General features: G+C 38.6%; 1 protein-coding gene across 4 annotated transcripts in view; it reads right to left on the reverse strand.

Annotated features, from left to right (window-relative positions):
- Positions 1 to 10,928: 10,928 nt before the first annotated feature.
- CYB5R4 (cytochrome b5 reductase 4) overlaps positions 10,929 to 13,228 on the reverse strand; it is a 100,227-nt gene continuing 97,927 nt past the window's right edge. For all 4 annotated transcript variants that reach the window (XM_066994607.1, XM_066994606.1, XM_066994605.1 and 1 more), the window contains 2 exons: positions 12,060 to 12,224; positions 10,929 to 11,557 (listed from right to left, as the gene is read on the reverse strand). In XM_066994607.1, coding sequence (XP_066850708.1) covers positions 11,503 to 11,557; positions 12,060 to 12,224 — 220 coding nt within the window. In that variant the 3' untranslated portion in view covers positions 10,929 to 11,502. The remainder of the gene's footprint in view (positions 11,558 to 12,059; positions 12,225 to 13,228) is intronic.

A 13,228-nucleotide genomic window follows, 5' to 3' on the forward strand; every position in this document is an offset into this window, starting at 1 on the left:
TGTACTGGAGACATCCTATTAATAGACATATTTGTCGTAAGAGAAATGGCATGGAATCGATAGGACTGTAGATGGATTTAAAATGTTATTTAAAAACTTTTTTTTTTTTTAATTTTTCTACTTTAACGTGCTACCTTATAGGATCTATTCTGCTTTTACTCATTCATCTTGCTGAAGAGCCAAAGGTGGTGGGTAGGGAAAGACCACCTTACATAAAACTGCTGGAGGTTGTGGCATTTAGGAGCAAACCCCTCTCCTCCAAACAGTCTGAGATACCACAGGCATTAGCTGCACTTCTGTCAAGTAGTTCAGCCTGCTATGGATGTAGGACATAGCTGTTCCTTTAGGCACAAATGGCAATTATTCAAGCTGGTGGGCACTGAGATGGGCACAGATGCTCCTTTTGTGCCTCATAGAGTTAGCTTTTATGCCCTCCATACTCAGGCACCTACCTTCAGGTTCCTAATTTTTAGAAATCTTGACCCAAAAACGTAAAACACAGTTACATTTTAAGTATCATTCTGTCCTACCAGTGATCTAAGGGCATCTGTGGAGTCCTTTAATTATTTACATCATTAAAAAATTGCATGAAGCGTTCAATATAAAGGCTTTTTTTCCTTTTCATCTCCCCAACTTTTTACATTTAGAGCAGTTACTCTTATATCCCTCGTTGCCAACTTGGAGTATGCATCTGAGCAGCCCTGTCTTGGCTTTTCCTCGCAGCGGTCACCATGCGGGGTGTAATTATCACAACTTGAACTGAGGCAGATGACTCCTTTCTAAAGCGTTCCGTCTCCGGTTCATCTTTCTTGGAGCTGATGCTTGAAGTTGCACTCTGTGTTCTCGCGTACTGCCCTGCAAGTCACGATGAACAGAGTTAAAAGCAGGGGAAGCAGGACTGCTCCCTTCCTTCTGCCAGCCGTGAGCCGTGCAGTCAGCTTAGCAACTTTCTTGCCTCTTTAGAGGGAACGAGGCAGGCATTTCTTCTGACTCTATGAGGAAAATGCTTTCATCATGCTGTGCTCACAAAAATGTACCTGGTTTTAAATATACATTACCAAAAGCTTCTCTTGCATGACTAAGACTCCAGTCACTTTGCACAGCATGCAGTTATTCCTCTGCTACAATCTAGACTGTCATTCCCCTCTCTCCTCCTTCCCTTTTCTCCCAGGTGTATATATACATATACATCTCTCTGTATTTTCCCACAACCGAGTCAATCTTCTAATTTTACTTGCTTTTAAATTCACTATGACTCTCAGCGCATTTTATATGGGTTCTTTACTTCAGGGAGGAGAAAGCACCTCCAAAAGGACCTGGTTTTCTCCCTGCAGATACGGATAGGATTGCCAGCACATATTTCAGTTAGAAACATTTGCAAGTTGACTTCAAAAAAATGAAATAAAAATAAATCAAAATAAAATTTCCTCTTTAACTTCTACAAGCCCAATCATCAATAACAGAATCAAGAGATCTACTGAGAAGTTACAAAAGAGGACAGACATGTGCTCTTCATGGTTAAAAGCATAAGGATATGAAGCTGGGGCTTGGAGGAATATTTGTCCATTTTAAGGGTGAATACCCTTAAAATCTGTGTCCCAGGGAACTCTTCACTCCCTTCTGGGGCATCTGGCACTGGCTCCCATCAGATGCAAGGTGTCAACTTCCCAGCCGCGCCAGCTCGGCACTTTTCTGCACCTAACAGAAATTCTTACCCGTGTTTCCACAGCAACCCAGCATGCCCGATTTGTTTGGAGACAGTAATCTGTTTCCATAGGAACAAAGCATCCAGGCCTGCCTTGAAACTTCAGCTTAAAACATGAAATTCTGCTAATAAAAGGAAAACCAGAGAAAAAACTCCAAGGAGATGCATCCAGACTACAACTGCACTAGCAAACATCTCTGCTTCAGTTCACACACTTCTAATCAGATATTTTTATTTTACGTTACTAGTGATCAAAGACCTAAATAATGAGACAGGAGTTTTAATGATGTTGGAAATTTCATTTCCACACAAGGAGGATGGCCGTACATCCAATTGTTTGCAGGTTCGGCAACAGCTTATGGATATTTTTGAAAAATTTTTCTGTCAATGATAACAAAATACGGTGGGGAAGCTGGTAGTTCATCTCGTCTCAAACAGAACGGGGCTGCCACATCCCTCCCTCACTAATGCTTAATCCTATTCAAACTAAGAGCAAAACCAAACCAAACCAAACCCCCAAAAGCCAACCCACAACGCAGGACCCACAACCCAGGACTGCTCATGTTAGCCTAAAAACTATGGAATTAAGGGTTGGTTATCTCAGAAACATGAGTAGCTCAGATTAGCAATCCAGTTATTCACAAATGCTGCATCACTGCATTACTATACCGATCAATCTCTGGTAACTGCATTCCCATACAGAAGGGCTTTTATACACATGTAGAGGAAAATAAAAGAGTTCTGAGGCAGCCAACTGTGCTTCAGATGTGTAGAAAACATTGTCTGACAAGCATGACCTGAAGAAAAAAGAAAAAAAAAGATCACAAAGCTTCCACTCCTCCAGCAAAAGCATCATGTATTAGATTAACGCTTAGGCTGGCAGCGCAACTGTTTGACACTGAGGCAGCTCCAGAATAAGCCACCAACATTTGGGTGTCTACAATCCCACCAGCATCCACGGAGCAACCCAGCTGATTCTGAAGACGACCCCTGCACAGCACAGATGATGCTCAGTACCTTTGCAGGCACCTGAAATACACTCTGGCCTCCAGCAACCACCCCGGCAGGGTGGAGGCCTTCCAGCTGCCCTGCGAGGTATTTGTCAGTCCTGTATGCAGACCTGGGGCACCACACAGCATCCCAAGTGGCACCGGGGCCTCCGATCTCAAACTCAACAGCTACTGCTCTGAAACGCACAGACTGTATTGATTTAAGCTCCACTTGCTTCAGAGGCAGTTCAGAAACTTCTCTCAACTGCAGACGCCTCCGTTTAGGCATCTCAGTTTCATGCTAAATCTTGCCCTGTGGTAATTCTTAAAATACACAGCCAAAACCTCTGAACCATACGGGATGTAATTTTTTAATGATTTTTTTTTTCTGCCACCCCCAATTTTCCATGTAAATATTTAACATATTGTAATGTGTAGGAATAAAAGAATGGGAAAATACCTAACCTGGACAAAAACCAGCTATGGTACTTTCAATAACAACCTAAAAAAAAAAAAAAAAAAAGAATTGTTCCAACTTAATGCTTATATGAGCCAAGGTAATTGCTTTGTGTGTAAAACATGGATATTCATCTAACTGCAGAACACGTCACACACAACTTTCATCAACTGGAGCACAAATAAGAGGCAGAACATGTGTTGCTTTTGTCTTCCTGCTGCTACTTTTCTTGCTGCCTATTAAACTGCCTGGGCTCATGCTGGATCAGCCAGAATTTGACTGCAGAACCTGCGGCTGGAAAGGCCTCAGAGAAGCTGGGCATCTTGCCTAAAAATCAGCTTGCAAGATAAAAGGTTCAATGTGAGCATAGGGTGGCAAGAGCTACAGAGCTTCAGTTCTGAGTTGTAAGCATGAAAATCAAGTTCACTTTTAGTTAAGAGTTGTGGCACAGCAGGGCCGTACCTAGGTGCACGCCCAGCATGCTAGGACTCTGTAATTGAACCTTCACAATTAACTAATTGCCATAGCAGCTCAGCAGCTGGGAATTTGGGACAGGTTTTGAAATTCTCCCAAGCGGCTCCCACTGTATTTCATCCAATTTGTGCTCTTAAAGGTGTTAACATCCAGGGTGGACCCTGCTACAGAACTGATCGAATTGTACATAGGTAAGATTTTGTCAATGGCTAATAGAAATTCTTCCTGCAGGAACAGTTACATAAGACCAAGGAATAGTATTTTCTGCATAGGTAGAATATATAGGAGATGTTTTGTATGTATGGAAAATATTCGGTAGCAATGCACCGTGCATGTTGTAGTGCGTTCTCACAGCACCGGGGGCCAGCTGGACTACCAGAACGGAGCAGAGCCACTTTCCAGGGTCTCACCTGGTCCAGCAGACACCAGGACTGCAAAGCTCACTGCAATGCAGGCTCCTGTCACCACCCAGTCGGCGACTGACTGTCCCGGTCAGGAGATCTGATGCCACATGCAAGCATTACTGTGGGCCGAGATGCCACTGTCCAGGAGCATCTGAGCAATCCCAGCTTTTCCTTTGCATCAGCCCTAGTATTCAGCTCACTCCTCCTGGCAAGTTGCATCAACTCAAACTGACGGAGGACTTATCTAGCTCGAGAAACAGATGAAAAAGCATGTATTTGAGGAGACAAATGACCTCCTGAAGGTGCAGAGCAGCATACCACATTTTCCAGGAGAAGGCACAGGGGACAGCACCACCTGTTTCCACAGCACCCAGCTCAGCCTCTTGACTAAACAGGGGCAGTTCAGCTGTTGTAGCTAATTGCCATGGGTTCCTGCTAATGATCATCTTTGGTTTGACCTACTCATTATATGTGCAGACAATTTACCCTTCACTGCTTTATCAGAGGAAAACTGTTGATTCCTGTGCCTTCACTAACATGACTTTTCCCCCCTTATTTGGAATACATGCATACAGTTTCATGCAAAGTAAGACATTTCTTTCCAGCTATATTATGTTTACTATTGGCTCTGTAGCTTTCCTCTGTAATCTCTAATCACACAGTTCTAGTCTACTTGGATTTCCTTTTATAAACCCTTTCAGCAGTGTTTTGCCATTTTCATGTATTCATAGCCAGGACCTACACTCTATGACTTTCAACATAGAGAAAAATGCATACATGGTGAATTAAAAAAAAAAAAAAAAAAAGGCATCACTGAAGAATACTTCACTTTCTATTAGCTTTTTATTCAAAACATGATGGGCAGGTTACTATAATCTTTAACAACAGAATCCGCATGAAAGTGAAATACAGATTAACGGGAATTGTTATCAAGGAAAAAGTAAGGTTTTGGAAACATTCACAGAATTAAAGATTGGTTTAGGTGTGAAGCAACCTGAGGCAGTCTCTGTCCAACCTGCTGCTAATAGCAGCATCAACTGAGATCAGCCCAGGCTGCTCAGAGCTGTATGCAGCCAGGTCTTGAAAGCCTCCAGGAGTATAGACTGCATGACGGGCTCTCCCATCCAAGGTATTGGCAAAATCCTAGTCAAGAGCAGTGCTTGAAACATTCACCTGAAGACAAGTGCTTTAGTTCTCCAGCATCTTTTCTAAAAGTCACAGAAGCCACTTGGCAATATGCTTAATAAACATGAGCTCGCACAGTAAAGGGGGACAGTTGCAGGAACGTGCCTGTTGGATCATATAACCAGCAATAAAGAAGTTTGATTACAGCAGCAAACCAGACTTAGGCAGCTCCATTTTAACAGCCACGTAAGGCTGTGATGCTACCTAGATACGAACAGGCAGACCATGAGCATCTCTACCTCAAAAAAAGAAAAAGAAAAAAACATTTTCATTTGTTAAGACAAATTAATCTTGATTTTAGACATTCAGACCAATGTTCATCACTTCAGAAAGTTATAAAATTTATAATCTGCAACAACCTCTTCAGGTATTTGAACGACAAAAGTAAAACTTCGGCCACTTTCAGCACTATATCATGCCTAGATTAGAAAGCTGAGATAATGTCAAATTGCCAAGTGTTGCTAAGCTACTCTGTGCAAAACACGTTGTGAGTAATGTGAGCTCTATTCAGAACTACAAAGGAAATCAGAAGATTTTAGAAGTATGACGATTCTTCCTAAATTACATCTTAAAAATCCTTACAGTGCCTGAAGTCTTGAGTGCCCACCTTGGGTGAAACAAGCAACTCTGCTTATCTGACCGGGAAGTCCACTTGCAAATGAATGTCCTTCCACTTAACTCCAGTAAAGATAATAGATTATGACTGCTCTCAACTGTATGCTAGGTTGTAATCTGGATTTCAATTGTTGCAAAAAGATGTTTAAATAGGTATTTTCCTAATTGGAAATTCAGATTGCCATGCTTAAAGACGCCCTCTTGATGAGGCCCTCCTAGAAGGGCTACCATCACAGTAGGGATATTATCCTTGACAAGATCAGAGCAATGAAGACTGTAGGTGAAACTGAAACATTTGCAGATTGCTCTCCTTTTTGCAAACCACCCAGCTCAAAGGACCACACATTACAGACCCACCTACAAGAAAAGCATGAGAGTAGAAAATTGCATTCTTCTACAGCACTATTTTATGAAGTAGTGGGTTCGTAAAGAAAAGTTTCTGAAAATTCCCATTCAAATTCTGATTTAGTGTGCAGCCTTTATGCCTGTACCTTCCACAAATTATTATTTTGTTGTTGTTTTTTAAAAACTACAAAACCAGAATATAGTATTCTGATGTAAAGGGCAGATATATTTCCAGGATACTGGTAACATGCCTTCTAGTGCAGGACAAACTGTTCAATTTAGAACAAACTGTTTATTTTAACATCTTGTAACGTGAGCCACTGATGTTAAAAGGTCACTGATACAAAATATAAAATGTGTGTCTATCTTAAAATAAGGCAATTGCTGCACAATTTTATAATGCAGGAATTTTTCAAGAAAAGCAGCTAAGGGTTATTATGACAAAAGGTATACTTACATGGAGGCTTCTGTGGCTCCTCCAAAAAAAATCAATTTTGCTCAGAAAAAAATGCATGAGAGGAGAAAACAGAGCAAATTTTTCTGCCTTACCAGAACCTCCTCCAGAACAGTAGGAACTACCGATGCTCTGAAATAAGCAAAACATTGTGTTTGTGCAGAATGTGCTTTGTTGTTGTTGTTAATGAAGACCTACTGAATGATTGCATTCTTCATATCCCTTATATTTTACTAGGTGGTTTTTAAAAGATTTTTTATTTTTTATAAACACTTCTCTCCTAATGAACATACAAACATTTCTTCGAGCAGCACCACAGAAATAATCAACTATGCCACTTCATATTGGTTCTTCTGAGCCTGCTTTAATCAGCCTTAGAATATGGAAGTATTCCAGAACCAGAACTGATTTATGTGCAAATCAGGTTTTCCTATAAAAACTAAACAATGGTCTTCCTCACATGTACTAAATGCAACAAAAGCCAAGCAGCTGAGTTTTTAAAATACAACTCACAAACAAATTATCATTACAGTTTGTCATTCCTTTTCACTATCAATGGTAAACAGCAGCTAACTATGAAACACTAGTATTAATGGATTAAAATGTATAATTGGAATTTCAATTGGAATATCTTCAACAACAAAATATGATGTAAACTTCTTACACACCTTCTTACATACCTTCTAGGGGGAGGTGTACCTGCCCATTGCGGGGCTGTTGGAATTAGTTGATCTTTAAAGTTTCTTCCAACACAAACCATTCTATGCTTCTATATTGTATAATATTAACTATTTTATTTTTCATGTGCAGATGAACAAGTATTTTAAGAATAGTCTCTTGGCAGATTATTATTATTAATATATTACACTAGAGTATTTATTTCTTCAAGATACTATTCTGATTAGGAAAAACATATTTACGCCTGTACATACAACAAGAATTACGTAAGTCTATCCAAGAACATGTTCCAAACAAAGAGCTGAGAGACTGCAGAGGTCCCTTTTTCCCCATAAAAGATTTTCCACAGAAGTTCCTTGTTTGAGACTGACAACACAGAGATTAAGTCCCTGCCTTTTGATAAACGTTTCAAAGTTCCTTTTGGTAAACTAAAACAGGTTTGTTTCTTGGTGAACTACCATCCAGAGATGGCACTGAGCAACACTGATTTCAGAGGCTGTTTCTCTGACATTAACCAGGTCATTGATATAAAAACAGTATAGGATAATACTTTTCTGATGTCACCTTCCATTTCTAGTCTTGTTTCCTAGGAAAATGGAGCTCTTCTCATCAACCTCTGCACAGCACACGAGAGCCTCTTCCCTCTCTCCTTTTCCCATCCAGTAATTCTGAATCTGCAGGTCAGCTTCAACAGAAACTGGGTAGTGTTATCATTTTGCTGAGCACAAACTTACTGTAAAAGTCAATTTAACCAACTGAAAGCTTAAAGTCCATTCTATGTCATGGCAAGTCATTTAAATCGTGCAAAAGGACTGAAAGTCATATCAGTGTTGGACATACCAAAAAAAAATCCACCTTTCAGGAAATAAACCTGTTGCAGTCCCAGAGATGCACAAATTCTTAAAATTATGTCATAAGGTAATGATCCAGCTAAGGAAATATCAGTTACAAATACTGCATTTATTTTATGTGCTTTGACAATATATTTTTTTAAGCTTACAGAAAATATCAAAGTATTGATCTCTTCCTCTGTAACAATCAGCCATAGAATACAACCATCTGAAGTTGCAAGATGGCACTTCAAGTACTTTTTGAGAACTAGATGCCACTATAACACAACTGTAGTGTGCAGATGTTTGAAAAAAAAAAACAACACTTCAAACAGATGAGAATAAATTAAGTTACCCACAATAATTCAGTGACTGTAACTTGCAACAATTAAAATGCCAAAGTATGAAACTTTGCATAAGAATACTAGTTTTGTATTACTTAAAACAAGTCATTTGACAGGTCTATTCATTCATCCCAAAAGAAAGCAGAAACACTCTCACTATTTGATGCTCAACATGTCACACCTTGTAGGATCATCAGCTTTTTTCTCTTCTGCAGTGGAATGCGATCCCCACAGTGCATTTGTCCAAACAGTAAAACTGGTAACTTGATATTTATTCATGAATGATCTCACACAGGAATCTCCAGCCTCTCCCCTTCACTAGACCAGCTTTTGATATTCCATTCTTACCACGAACAGAAACACTTCTGAATTTGGTGCTTGATAGTGACTGCCAATGAATGAACTATAAAAAAACTACTGAAGGCAACTGTTCAAATGTTTTCCAAGGTAACAAGTTTGCATATTGAAACCTCCAAGGACGTCACAATATTTTTTTGCTCCTCATTAGTAACATCAGCATCTCAATATTACTCAGCTTTGATTAATGATATTTCCAGGAAAAATACACTCTCCACAAGCCCTAGAATTAGACTGGTCTTTTTCATGTGGACAGAAGCAGCCCAAGATCCGGGAAGTTTACTCCAGCCCCATGATCTGGAAGAACCACCACAGCATAGTACTTCTGCACTCAACCACTTGTTGGACATGCAAGAGCAGCTACCCATTTGGTTCCTTTTCCTGCTTAATTATTACTGCAGCATTCAGATCCTATAAGCCAAGGGTAAAGACATGATAGCTCATTTCTTCTCATACAGCTGCTAGAGGTGTGCAACAGCCCTCAGCAACAAGTATACTTTAAGCTTGCAAAGAAACCAGTTCTAGACAGCTTCCTATCACGCACTGTACTAGGGCACTAGTTACTAGTACTAGTAACACTGGGACCTGCATGTTCCCAAAGCCTCTTTAGAAACTTCCATATTCTAGCATTGACCTCTTCAGAGTCTACTTCCTCATCCTTTCTGACAGCCCTGAAGTCTCCAAGAGCACGATTTCCTTCAAGAGGCAACTGTAAACAGCAATTCCCAGTAGTACACCAGACTGGAAACAAGCTTTCAGAAACCACATACAGTAACTGCAGACTTCCCAAGCTTCTAGACCTGTTCTGAAGTAGTTCCACATCTATGAACACTAGATGGACTGCACAAAGCCTTTGGGAAGTCATAGCCTGAATACAGGTCCTAAGTCAAAGGATAAAAATCACTGAAGCACCAAGTCACAGCAGCTACTTATTCAAAATATTTTGCCCTTTTGGATTAACGTGGATGCAGACAGTGAGAGCAGAAAAGGCATCTTTTTGGCAAAGTAACCTGTTACAACCAGAAAGCCCAACAGGGAGGGAATTAATGAAGTCCTTTTACACAGGTAACAGAAAAGCTTCCTTTAGCACAGCGATCCCATCAGATCTTGAGCGATGGGAAATTAGGAATCCTCAGTATGCTATGGAAGATGTAAACTTTAGTCATTAACACCAAAATGTAATTTTTGAAGTCACCACACTAATCTTGCATCTGTGACAGAAGAAAAAAAAACTATAAAATTTAATTTTATAAGCATTTTGTTTTTCCAATGTAACACTGATGTTTCTGCTCAGAGGAAAAGAAACCTGTTCAGAGCACCTGGGCTTTGTAATACAAATCTCCACAAATGCAAAACTGTAACTGAAAACTTTTAGATCCTTCTAGATGACAAAACAATGACTCTACTACTGAAATACGCTGTGACCCATGGGCAATGACTGACAGCCATATCCTTTTCTAACTTCAAGTCTAACACATGAGAGGGCACTAAAGAGATGATAGCTCAGTTTAGGATAGTCAGTCACTGTCAGATAGCAATTTAACCTTTCAAAAAGGCATTATTAAGATATTTCCCATGAAAGCCAAATTATAGATCCCACAATCACAAGTCTGCTTTCTTAGGAATAAACACCCATTCAACACATAAAAGGAGGATGCAAACAGAAATAGTGAATGAATGTGTACAGATGTTACTGACACATCTAGAATGGTGGTAGCTGCTTTACTACTTTTTTTGTCCAAGCTGTTATTTGACAGCAAATTACAGGCTCATGACGTACTTTCAATAGTGGTATTAGAATCTACGGGTTTCTTTTATTACATTATGTTTAATAATACTGTAACCTGTCAAATTATTTTTAGGTACTTCCATGGTCCTTACCATGGTGTCTGCAGGCCACAGGCTATCATGTTTTTACCCTCAGAACAGCTCAAGATAAGTGATGAATAATATCAATGTAGCCACACAGAAAACTTCATGGCAGACCAAGATTATGCCTCTGCAATGAGTTCTCAGTTGGTGTCCTAAGCCTCTGGAAATCCTTCTGTATCACATTATAAACTGAAAATAAAGAAAATTTACAAAAATACATTTTGTAATGTAAATTTTTTTATTATTATTATCTGAGATAATTTTTTGTTTTACCAAAGTTACTTTTATTCTTTGTTTACAAAGCCAGAAAACATAATTGGATCACCTGCAAGTCAAATAGAGATTTCAGATGAAAACGAACATTTTTGAATAACTGGTTACCTGAGTTACAGTGCAATTTTTAAATTTGGACAGTATTGCTCTGCAGCCTTTTTACAGTAAGAAATAATAAGCTTTTCAGGTTAAAACCTAAAATCAGTGCTTGCAATAAATTTAAGAATATTCACAGACAAACAACATGAAATACCCTACATAATGTATACTATACACTTCTGCTTCCCTCTACAATAAATTAACATCCTGGATGACTAAAGTATTAGCAAAAATATTTACAAAGACAAGATAAAACACAGTATAAAATTTTTTGTCAAAGATGTATTTCCTCCAAGAAACAGTTTGGTACCAAGAGTGAAATTTCAAGTCTTTACAAAATTGCTTCTCACTTATTTAAATTCATGAAGGTAAATAAATAAGATTGTATTGTACAAACAGACATTGATATCCTCATATGGTTTTATGCAGTAAAAGCGTGCATCTCTTCTTGGGAGTATCCAAGATCCCTCAGGTATCTGAAAGTCAGAAAGTAAATTTGTAAGAACAGTATTTGGAACCCAAAACACACCACAGACAGTGATGAAGCACTGCAGCTATCTAGCACTATCTTGCCTTTATTCAGACATGAGCAATTAAGTATCTCAGATTTCTCAAAAGATAACGATTATTGGACAACTCCACCCTCCATTAAATCCACAAATTTGACTTCAGTAATGCTGTGACATCAATATTGGTTCAATATTTTGAAACTGGGCAAGAAAAAGTTAGAGAGCCCTTTATCCTTAAATATATGGCATATAATGAAAGTATTGAGTACAGATGCAAATAAATGCATTAATAAAAATGAAGAAAACTGCTTGTGATAGAAGAGCAGCTTTGAATTTTAGTAACTCAATTTCTTAACCTAACACCAGCAAGCCATTTTTGAAAGACTTCCAAGTCAGAAACATTCTGGTTGGTTAGGTGATCAAATTAAAAAAAATCATCGTTCTCTAATTCATCATCTAAAATACTCACTCTACTCCCTGTTCTGTAAAAAGTGTTGGACCACAGATACAGATAAGCACTTTGGAGTCTTTTCTGCTTCTTTTCACACACTCAGAGAGAAGGGATAAAGAAATCTTCCCCTGTTTACCGCCCCAGTCCTTCGTTGGTTCTGAAAGAATAAATTGAACCTCAAACCTGGAAAGCAGAAGAATAGTTCAGAAACATCACCTTTGATTGGAAATCTGCTATACAAGATATTAGTGAGACACTGATGTTTTCTAGGTTTACTTTCTTGTGCTATACTCTCACTGCACACTATCAGTTCTCACAGACATTTAGTTGTTCCTACCAACTAGGTCAATCAAATCACCTCCAATATTGGATAATTAATTCTTAAATGCAATCCTCAAATGTTCAAAATTTTAGTTGTGTATTCCTTTAAATAAATAAAAAAATAACTGGTACCATTCAAGATACTAAAGCACAGATTTTGTTTTTCCATTATTTACCTATACAAATGTTGGTGTAGCTCAATACATCAACGGGGAAATAAGAATGTTTAGCCAAACTTATGAAAATGTCAGCACAATTTCATTAACGAGAAAATACTCTAACTGGCTTCAAAAATCCACTAAGAGTAGTTATTGAGTGAAAAACAAGCACTTGTGTATCTAAGGCTCCTATTGAAAGGGAGAAAGGGATTTTGCTGTAAAATTGCAGTGTCTAGACTATGAAGCTTTGAAGGTGCCAGACATCACTACGTTTGAAAGAATACTGATTTTTCACATCAATGCTAGGAAGGAACAATGTAAATTAGCTTGTTCATACAATTTCAACTAAGAATTAAGCAAGCACGAACAAAACATACTTCTTTCACCTAATATCTAGGCATTGATAATTTAGCTAGTCATAAAAGCAAGGGTACTGAAATTAAAAGGCAACCTCATATATATTCCTACATCTCCTGACAGAACTACGGCCTGGTAAATGAATATTACCTATGCACTAGCGCGTTTTAACCCATAATTACTTTGTAACAGAGAAAAGTAACAGCAAGTAACAATGAAAGTAGGGCCTAATTTGAACTTGGAATTTCTATATCAGTATTTTTGCAACCAAGTGACACCAAAGAGACTTTTCAAGACACCTCACTAAATTGAAAATAATCTTCCAATGGTAGACTATCTTTGTCTATTGTT

Source organism: Anser cygnoides, chromosome 3, assembly GCF_040182565.1.
Source record: "Anser cygnoides isolate HZ-2024a breed goose chromosome 3, Taihu_goose_T2T_genome, whole genome shotgun sequence".
In the NCBI taxonomy this organism is placed as follows: domain Eukaryota; kingdom Metazoa; phylum Chordata; class Aves; order Anseriformes; family Anatidae; genus Anser; species Anser cygnoides.